This window comes from Camelina sativa, chromosome 20 (assembly GCF_000633955.1).
Source record: "Camelina sativa cultivar DH55 chromosome 20, Cs, whole genome shotgun sequence".
Taxonomy (NCBI): Eukaryota; Viridiplantae; Streptophyta; class Magnoliopsida; order Brassicales; family Brassicaceae; genus Camelina; species Camelina sativa.
Genome location: NC_025704.1, coordinates 25,196,188 through 25,210,815, shown reverse-complemented (window position 1 = coordinate 25,210,815; position 14,628 = coordinate 25,196,188). Strand labels below are relative to the sequence as shown.

The 14,628-nt window shown below is 40.0% G+C and overlaps 1 protein-coding gene across 2 annotated transcripts; it reads left to right on the top strand.

The window, feature by feature from the left end:
• LOC104771662 (protein CHROMATIN REMODELING 4) lies at nucleotides 220-11,291 on the top strand. Of its 2 annotated transcripts, none has more exons than XM_019242291.1 (12): nucleotides 220-475; nucleotides 1,452-1,788; nucleotides 1,866-1,967; nucleotides 2,068-2,763; nucleotides 3,415-3,510; nucleotides 3,662-6,286; nucleotides 6,586-6,743; nucleotides 6,872-6,986; nucleotides 7,082-7,164; nucleotides 7,436-7,961; nucleotides 8,080-8,752; nucleotides 9,657-11,291. In XM_019242291.1, exons 2-12 carry the CDS (start codon nucleotides 1,570-1,572, stop codon nucleotides 10,979-10,981), a joined length of 6,618 nt encoding a protein of 2,205 aa, XP_019097836.1. In that variant the 5' UTR covers nucleotides 220-475; nucleotides 1,452-1,569; the 3' UTR covers nucleotides 10,982-11,291. The 2 variants fall into 2 exon arrangements, with proteins under 2 accessions (XP_019097836.1, XP_010494535.1); XM_010496233.2 differs by having other exon boundaries at nucleotides 8,080-8,813; nucleotides 9,718-11,291.

The following is a 14,628-nucleotide window of genomic DNA, read 5'->3' as shown; positions in this document are numbered from 1 at the left end:
GACACGTGTCGGGAAAGGAGAGGTAGAGAGGTCACTCTCCGTTCCCGGTTCTTTCTGTCTCGTGCGGTGCGTTGTTTGTTGGTTTTGGTTGGTTGCCATGTCAGAGTCCGTTCCCCTATGAGCCCGGCGAATCCGAATCATATGCCTTTCTTTTCGCCATCTCTCTCTCTCTATCTAACCCCAAACCCCATCTCCAAAGACTTGACCTTTCTCTCTCTCTCTCTAATTTATTTATCGTTTCGCGTGTCGCCCTCTTCTTCTTCTCTCTCTCTCTCTCTTTCTCATCATCTCTCTCTTTCGTACCTCTCTCTCTCTCTCTCTCTCTCTCTCTCTTGTTCGAGGCCGTGCCCTAGAAGCCCCCCCTTTCCCTTTTCTCCGGGACTTCAATCCCTAATCGCCGGATTTCTCTCGTCCCCTTAGATCATCGGATTACTCTTTTTACTTTTCTCTATTCCGATTTCAGATTCCCAGATTTGTAAGTTGTTTCCTCTCCTTTCTGGGTTAATCTCTTCTTTTTGTTTTTGTTTGTGATTTGGATGCTTGGTTTAGGGGTTTGTCAGGTTAATGCTGGTTTTATTAATTACTGATTTAGTGTGATTTTTGTTTTTTTTAATTGTCTTTGTTTCTAGGTGAATTGTCCTGGTTTTTTACTGCCAATGTGTCTTGTTTTTTTTGCTACTTTCTTTCAAATGGTTTGTGTTTGAATTCATGTTTCGAAAGCCTGTGTTTACTTGACTATGTTCTGGCTAAGTTGATTGAATTCTACACTAGTGTGTGTTCATTCACTTGTCTATAGGATCATCATTGATCTATGTATCAAAACTAGTGAATTTGCCCTAGAGATAAGCTCTAGGTCTATATAAGACACCGTATTTTGCAGAGTAGAGGAATGTAATATAGTATGATCTTAATTGAAGTATTATTCTCCAAGTAGTGAAGGAACAAATCGTTTATTATCAGAGCTTGTGATAAGAGTAGATTAGATTACGTACTAGGTTTTTGTCTCATCTTTAATTAAGACTTCTGATGGATGTGATACTTCTCTAATGTTGTAGATTTACTATTGGATATCATTTAGTTTCTTAGATTCTATATCTTGTATTATGATTGAATGAAGCTGTTTGAATTCATATCTATGTGAAAGTGAATTAAATTGTGGTTACAGGTCGCTACACTATGCTTTTTTCCTTTGTGCATGACATTTTTATATCAGAAAAGGCTCAGTTTCACATTTTTGATTTATCGTTCATATGACTATCAAGTTGCACGCCGTTGCTGTCTGGTTGATGATACTGTATATTTGATTTGAGTGGCACTTCATTTTGTCTTGTCACGTTATTGTTCAGTGTTTCTGAGCATGTGCACATTTCTAGCTACCTCATTTTGTTGTTTCAGTGTGTCTTGATCTTAGATTATGGTTTGCCTAACTCGTTTTTCTTTTGTAATGTCAGTGTGGCAACAGAGGTCTTCAAAGGCCAGTATTCTTTAGTTACTACTGTAGCTGTAATTTATACATGAAGGTCTATCCAGTTCTCTATCAAGCACATGGTATGAGAAGAGAAATAGAAGATGAAAGATTCAGGCAGTGAAATGATTAATAGAGATTGGGTCATGAAGCAGAAACGAAGAAAGCTTCCATCTATACTAGATTTATTAGACCAAAAAGTGGAAAGTTCAGTTGCTTTTGATTCTCCGGAATACACTTCTTCCGCTAAACCATCTAAGCATCGGCTTAGGACTGATTCAACTCCTGAAAGGAACTCCTCTAAGAGGAAAGGAAATGATGGGGTAAAGTTTTTTTAAAGTTTCTCACCTCATTTTATATATGGTATTGTTCTGTTATTAATTTTTTTTTTCTTTTACAGAATTATTTTGAATGTGTGATCTGTGATCTTGGTGGTGATTTACTGTGTTGTGATAGTTGTCCTAGGACTTATCATACCGAATGCCTCACTCCACCTCTTAAGGTAAACGATCTTTTTATATTACATGTGTCCTTCGTAGTTGTGAATTCGCATTACTCAAATTTGGGAAACTTATCTTACTCCTTATTTCATTATCCTCTAGCGGATTCCAAATGGTAAGTGGATCTGCCCTAAATGTTCCCCAAACAGTGAAGCACTCAAGCCTGTCAATCGTTTAGATGCAATTGCTAAGCGAGCAAGAACGAAAACCACGAAAAGAAATTCTCAAGCCGGACCAAAGTGCGAGAGAGCTTCTCAGATTTATTGCAGTTCTATAATCTCTGGAGAACAATCTTCAGAGAAAGGGAAATCTGTATCGGCTGAAGAGAGCAAATCCATAGGAAAGGAAGTTTATTCGTCCCCAATGGATGGTTGTTCAACTGCTGACCTTGGTCATGCATCTGCGGATGACCGACCTAATTCATCGTCTCACGGAGAAGATGATATGGGAAAACCTGCAGATCTCTCTGAATCTAAATTATCAGATACAGAGAAAACTGAAGAAGCACCCGTGGAGAAGATGGAACATGCTTCCAGCGAGATTGTGGAAAATAAGACAATTGCTGAAGTGGAGACTGGAAAAGGTAAAAGGAAAAAACGAAAGCGTGAATTAAATGATGGGGAAAGTGTTGAGAGGTTGAAGACTGATAAGAAACGTTCGAAGAAAAGTTTGTCCAAAGTGGGTTCTTCTCAGAGTACCAAACCAGAGTCTTCGAAGAAAAAGAAAAAGAAAAATCGCGTGACTTTAAGATCCCTGTCCAAATCTCAGACCAAGACGGAAATACCAGAAAAAGTGAAGGTATGTTTCATAATCATTATAGATTTTAGATTTTGTAGACATTTGACTATGCTTATAATAGGGGAATGTAGTGTAAGAAACCTTGTTGCATCACGCTTTTTTTTTAAGTGGGTTGTAAATCTAAATATACAACAATAATAAATGAATCAGAGATCAGAGATTTGGTAGAGTTACAAGATTCAGTATCGTTTTGAAGCTAGTTTTTCTGTCACTCTGAATTTAATGTTGAGTATCTTCTGCATTAATATAAAGATACTTGGTCAATTTGCACGTAGTTTTTCCTGTTCTGCTCTGAAGATTGTGGCTCTCGTGAATTGTGATTTTAAGTTCTTATATAACCAGTGCGACATTTTGTTCTGCTTAACATGTTGCAACAACTGGTTATTCTCCGCAAACTCAATATTGTTTTGCATTTAGTAAAGTGGTTTCTCACAAGTATTTACGATACATGTGACTATACCTCTGTTTCGGCACATGAATTGTGGGTATCTCTTTTTAACTGCAGGAGCTTGGAATGTTTTTTTCATTAGAGATGAAATTTCTTACAAACCATGTTTGATGGTCATATTGATTTCATTCTATATTCATTGTTGTTCTTGTATCATCTTTCATTTAGTATATGTTCTTATCCACTTATCCTTACCAATGCAGAAGCTTTCCAAGGAGGAACGTCGTGCATTACGTGGCACAAAGAAATCTTCTAGTTATGTGGATGATAAAAACTCTCCTCCTGCTGGAAATCTCCAGGTATCTATCCTTGTGTCACTGCCATCAGAAATATTTCTTGTTCCTTCAGAATTGTCTATTGTTTATGTGCCTCATTCATTTCTGGTGACTCATTTGTTGCTCATGCTTGTTAATATATGTTTTCATTCCTTTCTTTGTGGTTTCCTGACAGGTTGATCGCATTTTAGGATGCCGAATCCGAGGTCTGACTAAGACCTCACTGTGTAGTTCTCTTTCAGATGACATGTGTTTTGATAATTTACAAGCTAATGACCAGCGCGATAGCTCTGTACAAAATACAAATGCTGAATTATTAGTTGCCGAGGACAGAACAGAATCTTCTTCTGAGACGGGTAAAAGTTCCAGGGATTCACATATTAAGGAGAAAGATTTGGACGAATCTGCTTTTGGTACTGAGGGTATGGATGAGGGGAAAGAAGAGATTTCAGAAGACAATTCTGATGCCACATTGAGTAGACATGTGGATAATGAAGATACAAAAGTTAGTGGAACACCTGTATCTGTTGAGAGAGAGTTACTTGAAGAAGCACATCAGGAAACAGGGGAAAAATGCACTGTGGCTGGGGAAGAAGTTGAGGAGCCTGTAGCTGCTCAAACTTCAGATCTTATTGGCGAGACTGTGTCATATGAGTTTCTTGTTAAATGGGTGGGAAAATCTAATATTCATAATACTTGGATTTCCGAGGCGGAGCTAAAAGGTCTTGCTAAAAGAAAACTAGAGAACTACAAATCAAAGTACGGAACAACTGTAATAAATATCTGTGAAGATAAATGGAAACAGCCTCAGCGAATAGTTGCTCTTCGGGTTTCAGAAGAAGGTAACCAAGAAGCTTACGTAAAGTGGACAGGCCTAGCTTATGATGAATGCACGTGGGAGAGTGTGGAGGAGCCTATTCTTAAAAGTTCATCCCATTTGATAGATCTATTTCATCAGTATGAGCAGAAAACATTGGAAAGGAATAGTAAGGGTAATCCCACAAGGGAAAGGGGTGAAGGTCAGCAAAGTGAAATTGTTACCCTCACAGAACAACCTCAAGAGCTCAGAGGGGGTGCTTTGTTTCCCCATCAGCTTGAGGCCTTGAATTGGCTGCGTAGATGCTGGCATAAATCGAAAAATGTAATACTTGCTGATGAGATGGGGCTTGGAAAAACAGTGTCTGCTAGTGCATTCCTCTCCTCTCTTTATTTTGAATTTGGAGTTGCAAGACCTTGTTTAGTCTTGGTTCCTCTTTCAACAATGCCAAACTGGCTATCCGAGTTTTCTCTTTGGGCTCCACTCCTTAATGTTGTGGAGTATCATGGAAGCGCAAAAGGACGAGCCATCATTCGAGACTATGAGTGGCATGCTAAGAATCTTACTGGGACGACCAAGAAGCCGACATCCTACAGATTCAATGTCCTTTTAACTACTTATGAAATGGTTCTGGCTGACTCATCTCATCTACGTGGAGTTCCATGGGAAGTTCTTGTGGTTGATGAAGGGCATCGTCTAAAGAATTCAGAAAGTAAGCTGTTTAGCTTGCTCAACACATTCTCTTTTCAACACCGTGTGCTTTTGACTGGCACCCCTCTTCAGAATAACATTGGTGAGATGTATAATCTGCTCAACTTCTTGCAACCATCTTCATTCCCTTCTTTGTCTTCTTTTGAGGAGAGGTTCCATGATTTGACAAGTGCTGAGAAAGTAGAGGAACTGAAGAAACTTGTTGCTCCTCATATGCTTCGTCGTCTTAAAAAAGATGCCATGCAGAATATTCCTCCAAAGACTGAGAGGATGGTCCCTGTCGAGTTGACTTCAATCCAGGCGGAATATTATCGTGCAATGCTAACTAAGAACTATCAGATACTACGAAATATCGGGAAAGGGGTAGCGCAACAATCAATGCTTAACATAGTGATGCAGTTGAGAAAGGTGTGTAATCACCCATATCTCATACCAGGTACGGAGCCGGAGTCTGGGTCATTGGAGTTTCTTCATGATATGAGAATAAAAGCGTCAGCCAAGTTGACTCTGTTGCACTCCATGCTTAAGGTGCTACAGAAGGAAGGCCATAGAGTTCTGATATTTTCACAGATGACAAAGCTTCTAGACATTCTGGAGGACTACCTGAATATAGAATTTGGGCCTAAGACATTTGAAAGGGTGGATGGTTCTGTTGCTGTAGCTGATCGTCAGGCAGCTATAGCACGTTTCAACCAAGACAAAAATCGGTTTGTTTTTCTGTTATCAACACGTGCCTGTGGTCTTGGTATCAATCTGGCAACGGCTGATACTGTTATTATCTATGACTCTGATTTCAACCCTCACGCTGATATCCAAGCTATGAATAGAGCTCATCGAATCGGACAATCCAAACGACTTTTGGTGTACAGACTTGTCGTCCGTGCCAGTGTTGAAGAGCGCATTTTGCAGCTGGCGAAGAAGAAGTTGATGCTCGATCAGCTTTTTGTAAACAAGTCTGGATCCCAGAAGGAATTTGAAGATATTCTACGCTGGGGGACTGAACAACTTTTCAACGACTCTGCTGGTGAGAATAATAAAGATACATCTGAAAGTAATGGGAACTTAGATGTAATCATGGATTTAGAAAGTAAAAGTAGGAAAAAAGGTGGTGGCCTCGGAGATGTTTATCAAGACAAATGTACAGAAGGAAATGGCAAGATTGTTTGGGATGAGACTGCAATTATGAAGTTGCTTGACCGGTCAAATATTCAAACGGTCTCCACCGATGCTGCTGATACTGAGTTAGAGAACGATATGCTCGGCTCCGTAAAGGTGAGGTATCATATTCATATGTCATTCTTGCTAAATGACATGTTAATCAATTTTACATTCATACAAAAAAGAAAAGAAAAGACATGTTATATGCACCTTTTTTTTGTCACTACTGAGATATGCACTATTAGGTTTACAGACGCGAGTTTTTCTTTTAACTGAATAAAGAGGAACAGTAAGATAGGCCTCTCTAGATTGACTTAAGTGACTCTTGTATTACCTGGAGGCTGTTCTAGGTTGCTTTGAACTACAAAGTAGAATTGCCTCCTCTTAATGCCTTATTAATTCGTCTTTAACAGCCTGTGGAATGGAATGAGGAAATAGCTGAAGAACAAGTTGAAGCTGAATCACCTGCTCTGGTAACTGATGATGCTGATGAACAGAGTTCAGAGAGGAAAGATGATGATGTAGTAAATTGTACTGAGGAAAATGAATGGGACAGGCTTCTGCGTATGAGGTTGGAGTTTCCTCTTGCTCCAAATTAAGCGGCTTAGCTCTGTTATTTGCTTCGGTCAAATGATGGTTTCACTACATATTAGTTATCACTTGTTAACTGATTTTTATACGAAAAAACTGTATCTGTAGATGGGAGAAATATCAGAGCGAGGAAGAAGCAGCGCTTGGTAGAGGGAAGCGTTTAAGAAAGGCTGTTTCATACAGGGAAGCATATGCCCCACATACCAGTGGACCTGTAACTGAGGTAACCGTTGTACTCTACTCCTAAAACATCTTTTGGTGACTATGAGCACCCTTGTCGTGATAATTACCAGTATACCTAATTTATAATTATTGCAGAGTGGCGGTGAAGATGAGAAAGAACCAGAACCAGAACTTAAGAAGGAATATACACCTGCAGGGCGAGCCCTAAAAGATAAGTTGTAAGTTTTTGTTCCAAGTCTGTTCACTCTTCAATATTTGCTAGGTTGATAATAGTGAAGTTGGAAAAAAATTTCACCTTTTGCATATATTTAGATACATTCACGTCTGCTTCTCAGATAAATTATACTTAGAAATTGTGATTTTTCCTGATTAGAAGACAAAAGAAGATTCTTTAGCAAAATCAGTTTGTGTCAATTTTAATAGAAGATATCGGGTTTTTCATTATATCAAGATCTTGAATAACAGTTTACTTTGTTTTCTGCAAAACAGTACCAAGCTGCGAGAAAGGCAAAAGAACCTGCTTGCAAAAAGGAATTTTGTTGAAGATTCTCTTCCTAATGGCAATGAAGATCAGGTAACTGAAGCAGCTAATCAGGACGAAGAAAGCCCTACATCAATGGACTTGGACGATAGCAAAGCCAGCCAGCAATGTGATGCACAGAAAAGAAAAGCCAGTTCTTCAGATCCTAGACCAGAACTTCCAATCCAGCATCATCATGGCGCAGAATGTCCACCTTCTTTATCCCCGAACAACCTGCCAGTTCTTGGACTGTGTGCTCCTAATTTTACTCATTCAGAATCCTCCCGGAGAAATAATTCTCGTCCAGGTAGTAGACAGAATAGAACCATAACAGGACCTCATTTTCCCTTCAATCTACCCCAAACATCAAACATGGTTGAGAGGGAAGCAAATGACCAGGAGCCTTCTTTGAGTAGACTAAAACCACAAAACGTAAAGGAAGAACCTCATCAGCAACCTCTTAGTAATATGGATGGTTGGCTTCCACATCGTCAGGTATTCCCCTCCCTCTTATACATGCAATTTCATCTAACACATCTACTTTTCATTCACATATATGATACATAAACATATTCTATACTTATATGTGGGTCATAACTTGTGCACAATGCAGTTTCCTCCATCAGGGAATTTTGAGCGTCCCCGAAGTTCTGGTGCTGCTTTGACTGATTTCCAGGAGAAGTTTCCGCTACTTAACCTTCCATTTGATGATAAGCTGCTTCCTCGATTCCCATTTCAGCCGAGAACCATGGGAGCATCGCATCAAGACATCATGGCCAGTCTTTCGATGAGGAAAAGATTTGAAGCTACTGGTCATTCTATGCAAGACCTATTTGGCGTACCATCAATGCCATTTCTACCCAATATGAAAATCCCTCCTATGGATCCACCTGTCTTCAACCAACAAGAGAAGGAATTACCTCCTTTGGGTTTGGATCAGTTTCCATCAGCTCTTCAATCTATTCCGGAGAACCATCGCAAGGTGCTGGAGAATATAATGCTTAGAACTGGTTCTGGCATTGGGCACTTGCAGAAAAAGAAGACAAGAGTAGATGCATGGTCCGAGGATGAACTAGATTCTCTCTGGATTGGGATTCGTAGACATGGGTATGGAAATTGGGAGACAATTCTTAGAGATCCAAGGCTAAAGTTTTCGAAGTTTAAAACACCAGAGTACTTGGCAGCAAGGTGGGAAGAAGAGCAACGTAAATTCTTGGATAGTCTTTCATCTCTGCCATCTAAATCAAGCAGAAATGATAAGTCCACCAAATCTTCCTTGTTTCCTGGTCTTCCCCAAGGAATAATGAATCGGGCATTACATGGAACTAGATATGCCACTCCTCCAAGGTTTCAATCCCACCTCACAGATATAAAACTCGGATTCAGCGATCTAGCATCTCCCCTTCCGTTATTTGAACCATCTGAACACCTTGGATTTCGAGGTGAGCCTTTTCCTCCGATGGCAAATCTGTGCACTGACAATCTTCCTGGTGATCCTACTGCTGGGCCATCTGAACGACCAGGGACATCAACAAATATTCCCAGTGAGAAGCCTTTTCCACTCAACTCTCTTGGAATGGGCAACTTAGGTTCATTGGGTTTGGACAGTTTAAGTTCCTTGAACACCCAGAGAGCTGATGAAAAACGGGATGCTATTAAGCGTGGGAAACTACCCTTGTTTCTAGATATGCCGTTACCTCCAATGCTTGATTCAAGCAACAACATGTTCTTGGGAAGGTCAGCCAATCAATCTTTTCTTAATCCGAATCGTGGGTTGAATCTCTCCAATCCTATGGGGAAAGACATATTGGGAATGAACTCTTCAGAGAACAAGCTACCTCATTGGTTACGGAATGTTGTGACTGTTCCTACCGTGAAGTCACCTGAGCCACCCACTCTACCTCCAACTGTGTCAGCTATAGCGCAATCAGTCCGCGTTTTATATGGTGAAGATTCAACCACAATTCCACCATTTGTGATACCAGAGCCGCCGCCTCCTGCTCCTAGAGATCCAAGACACAGTCTGCGTAAGAAAAGGAAACGTAAATTGCATCCATTGAGTCAAAAGACTACAGACATTGGTAGTAGCAGCCACAATGCTGTAGAAAGCAGCTCTCAAGGCAATCCACTAACATCATCAACTCCTCCCTTGCCTCNATGATAAGTCCACCAAATCTTCCTTGTTTCCTGGTCTTCCCCAAGGAATAATGAATCGGGCATTACATGGAACTAGATATGCCACTCCTCCAAGGTTTCAATCCCACCTCACAGATATAAAACTCGGATTCAGCGATCTAGCATCTCCCCTTCCGTTATTTGAACCATCTGAACACCTTGGATTTCGAGGTGAGCCTTTTCCTCCGATGGCAAATCTGTGCACTGACAATCTTCCTGGTGATCCTACTGCTGGGCCATCTGAACGACCAGGGACATCAACAAATATTCCCAGTGAGAAGCCTTTTCCACTCAACTCTCTTGGAATGGGCAACTTAGGTTCATTGGGTTTGGACAGTTTAAGTTCCTTGAACACCCAGAGAGCTGATGAAAAACGGGATGCTATTAAGCGTGGGAAACTACCCTTGTTTCTAGATATGCCGTTACCTCCAATGCTTGATTCAAGCAACAACATGTTCTTGGGAAGGTCAGCCAATCAATCTTTTCTTAATCCGAATCGTGGGTTGAATCTCTCCAATCCTATGGGGAAAGACATATTGGGAATGAACTCTTCAGAGAACAAGCTACCTCATTGGTTACGGAATGTTGTGACTGTTCCTACCGTGAAGTCACCTGAGCCACCCACTCTACCTCCAACTGTGTCAGCTATAGCGCAATCAGTCCGCGTTTTATATGGTGAAGATTCAACCACAATTCCACCATTTGTGATACCAGAGCCGCCGCCTCCTGCTCCTAGAGATCCAAGACACAGTCTGCGTAAGAAAAGGAAACGTAAATTGCATCCATTGAGTCAAAAGACTACAGACATTGGTAGTAGCAGCCACAATGCTGTAGAAAGCAGCTCTCAAGGCAATCCACTAACATCATCAACTCCTCCCTTGCCTCCACCTTCTCTATTGGGTGAAACTTCAGGGTCTTCCCAACCCAATCTACCTCCTCCCAACCTAAACAGCACAGAACCAATGTCTTCTGAGGCAATCAGATTACCACCACCTGAAGAATATACTGTCATAGCAGCAACGCCATCTGATGCACCAGGGCCTAGTCTAGAGGGAATCACTGGTACGACGAATTCAATCTCGCTAGAGAGCAAAAGCTCTGAACTTAAATCTACCAACCAATGTGGAGACTTAGATCCAGAAACTGATAAAATGGAGTCTGATCGAACCCCGCTTCATTCAGATAAACCTTTAGATGAGAAACAAGAGGAACAAGAATCTGAAAACGCATTGAACAAGCCGTGTGAGACCATAGAGGCTGAAAGTCAAAACACCAATGCAGAAGAAGAAGAAGAAGAATCCATGAAGATGGTGTCTGATAATTCTCCTGGTGACGAATGAAACCTTCGATCAGATTGCAATGAAATTACCAGTGTTGCTTCTTTTTTTTAGGTCTTTGCAATCAAAACTTCACTGCTATAAGTATTAAGTTTTGTAGGTATGACGCAAATCAGTGAAGAAGCAGTATATGTATTCGAGACTACATTTTTATCTTTGGTTAAATTCTATTTGATTGTAAAGCTTGTGTAAGAGAATTTAGTGATCTAACTGGTTGGTTTGGATTGTGTAAAACCAGACACTATAGATTGTAATGCTTAGTGGAAGAGATCTTTAATTATTGCTGTTGGAAATTCAATTCCGGTTTAGCTGATTTTTCTTAACCAGATTATGTTTGTTTCATTTCTAGCCTCTTTGACTGAATTATTTTAGTCTTCAGCTTTGTACTTATACAATTGCTTTGAATCTTAACTAGCCCTGGGCGTTCGGACATCGGGTCGGTTTCGGGTCGGGTAATTCGGATTTCGGATAATTTGGATATTGATTCTAATATCCATACGGATTATTAGGCATAATTGTTCGGATGTCGGGTCGGTTTCGGATCGGGTTATTCGGATTTCGGATAATTTGGATATTGATTCTAATATCCATACGGATAATTTATAAACTTCGGATCGGATTTCGGGTCGGATTTTTCTTGTATCGGATATTGTTTTCGGATATTTCAGACCCGATTATTATTTGCAACAACATCTAAAAATGTTGTTTGAAATTTTTAATAAAGCAACATCTTAAAGCAATAACATCCTGACTTGGGGGAAAAAAAGCAATAACATCTTAAAGAATTCATAACATCTTAAATTGAAACCATGTGAATGTCGATAACAGCTTAAAAATTTGAAAACCTAGCCTATAAGGCAATAACATCCTAAAAAGGTAAATCACCATCGTAAATTTCAAAACCAAAGTAGAGCACCATCCTAAAGAACAAAGATAAATAGAAAGATAAAAGATGATCTTGCAATAACAACCTCCAATGCAAGCCACCAACAACGACCTCCTCAAGCTTCTTAGTCCCATACTTCGACTTCTTCATGCCCCTAATACACCAAAGTAACAAATTCTTAGTTAAAAACCAGTGTAACAAAATCTTAGTTAAAAACCAGTGTAAGCATCCTTAAACATTTACATTACATCCGAGTGATGTGTTTATGCAAGTCTTCTAGTTTAAGTCTTCACCTTCAAAGTCTGAAAAGAAAGAAAAATAGCAATTGATAAGTGACGGTTTTAAAAACAAATAACTACTAAGGATGAAGTAAGTAGGTTTGGGCATACCTTTCTCAAGTTTATCAAGCAGTTCAATGTCTGCAAGCAATTGTGCATTTGTAACAATTGCTTTCTCACCAAAGTGATTCTCATTCTTCATCCACTGCTGCAAGCATATCAAAACTTCCACCATATAATGTGTTAAGCAACTTCTGTGTGGCTCTATGACCCTCCCACTAGTACTAAATGCACTTTCAGATGCAACTGATGAAACCTGCATTGCAAGAACATCCCTAGCTATTTCTGATAAAACTGGATACCTACCACAGTTGAGCCTCCACCAAGACAACACATCCCACTCGGAACCAACAATAGTTCTAGGATTTTCCACTTTTTCATTCAAATACACATCCAACTCATCCCTACCATCATCAACCCCAATCTCATCAACCAACTCCTTATAAGCAAAGTCCATCCTCTCATACGCCCCCATACTATCAGACATTAAATCAGTGGACTCACCTTGGCTAACAGAAGTTGATGTCTGAGTGGACTGTGATGATTGACCACTTGGTACTTTCTGAAGACGACTGCTATACTCCTTAAACAGAGATGTCAGAAAAGTGGTGATTCTATCACTCATCTCCTTAGAATCAGTTGTATCTTTCCCATAAAGCTTGTCAAAGCACATCTTCGCAAATTGCATTTTCTTGCGTGGATCAAACACACTTGCAACAATCAGAAAAACATTGATGTTTCTCATTCCATCCCAGTACTTCTCGAATTTCAACAACATAGCATCGGCTTTTGATTTCAAATCAGTATCAATACTATTGCTAAGTGACATCAAATTCCTCTCTATAGTTACTATCTCTCCATAGCACTTAGAAGAAGCAACTGAGGTTGAAGCAGACACAACCAAAGTAGAATTGTAGAATATGATTAGAAATCTCACTAACCTTTCTACAGCACTCCAATCAGCCCTTGTAGGCGGCCCAATCTTTTTCTTCCCATTCTCGACCTCATTGAAGTAGTCATTGTACATCTTGTCCTCCGCCTCCATTCTATCAAATGCCAATCTAAAATCAATAGCTCTTGACAACATTAAGTATGTCGAATTCCACCTTGTTTTGATGTCCAATGGTAAACTCCCTCTAGTCATCTTCCCAGTGACAACTTTCTGCTCAAAGGAATCACATCTTGAAGTAGAAGACCTCACATACTGAACTGCATTGCGTATGGCTGTCACATTTTCACTCAACTCATGCAAACCGTCCCTAACAATCAAATTGATTATGTGAGCACAACACCTCATATGCATACTCTCTCCATTTAAAACAAATGCTTCACTGTTCCTTAAGCTGAATGCCTCCTGAAATTTCTTCAAAGCAGAAGTATTTGCAGTTGCATTGTCGACTGTCACAGTTAAAATCTTCTCTATGCCCCACTCAGCCAAACAGTCAAGAAGAACTCGTGATATTGTTGCTCCTTTGTGATCGGTAATGTACTTAAACCCAATAATCAGCTTCCTCAATCGCCAAGAAACATCAATAAAGTGTGTTGTAATCACCATGTAACTAGAACCTGTAGCTTTAGCAACCCAAATGTCAGTTGTCAAAGAGACTCTTGGCTTACTAGCAACAATCCAAGTTCGCAGACTTGCTTTCATCTCCACATACATTCTAACAATGTCCTTTGTAGCTGTTCTTCTCGAATGTGGCTTGTAGAGGTTGACTCTGTTGCAGAAATGCTTCCAACCGATGCTTTCAATGAAAGCAAGTGGCAGCTCTGACAGCACAATCATCTCATTTGAAGCCTCCCTGAACACTTCTTCAGTAACTTTTCCACTCTGAAGCTGTCCTTGACTGTTAATCATAGTCTGTGATTGTTTCTGCTTCCATGCCTGAAAATGCTTGCAGCTCTCCATATGAGCCTTCAAGTGAGAAGTCCCTGACTTTGAATCACAACCGTAAGACTTGTGGCAGTAATTACACTTACATCGCTTAACATTGTCATCAAATCTTGTGAAATGTCCCCAGACAGTAGATCTTGTACTCGGCTTTCTCTTTGGTTGGTCCGGTTGTGTTGAGCCTCCACCATCTGCTGGACCATCTTTCCTTTTGTTTCCACTCTCAGGTATCAAATTTGGGTCAGCTTTCTCCTTGTCAATGTTGTCTGCAAATGTTGAGGAATCCATCTAAAAATAAAAAGAATGCAAGTTAATAAACCAACTTATACGAAGCATATGAATTTTGTTTCTATCTAAACATGAAAACCAACTTAAACGAAGCATCAACTGTGTTTCTAACTGGACAAGAAAACAATAATACTCACTAGTCACTACTAAGAATCGGGATTGCGTACAAGACATATACGGATCATACTTATCATTCACACTACTCAAAAAAAAAAATTCTTTCTATCGGATCATAACTTGAAAACTA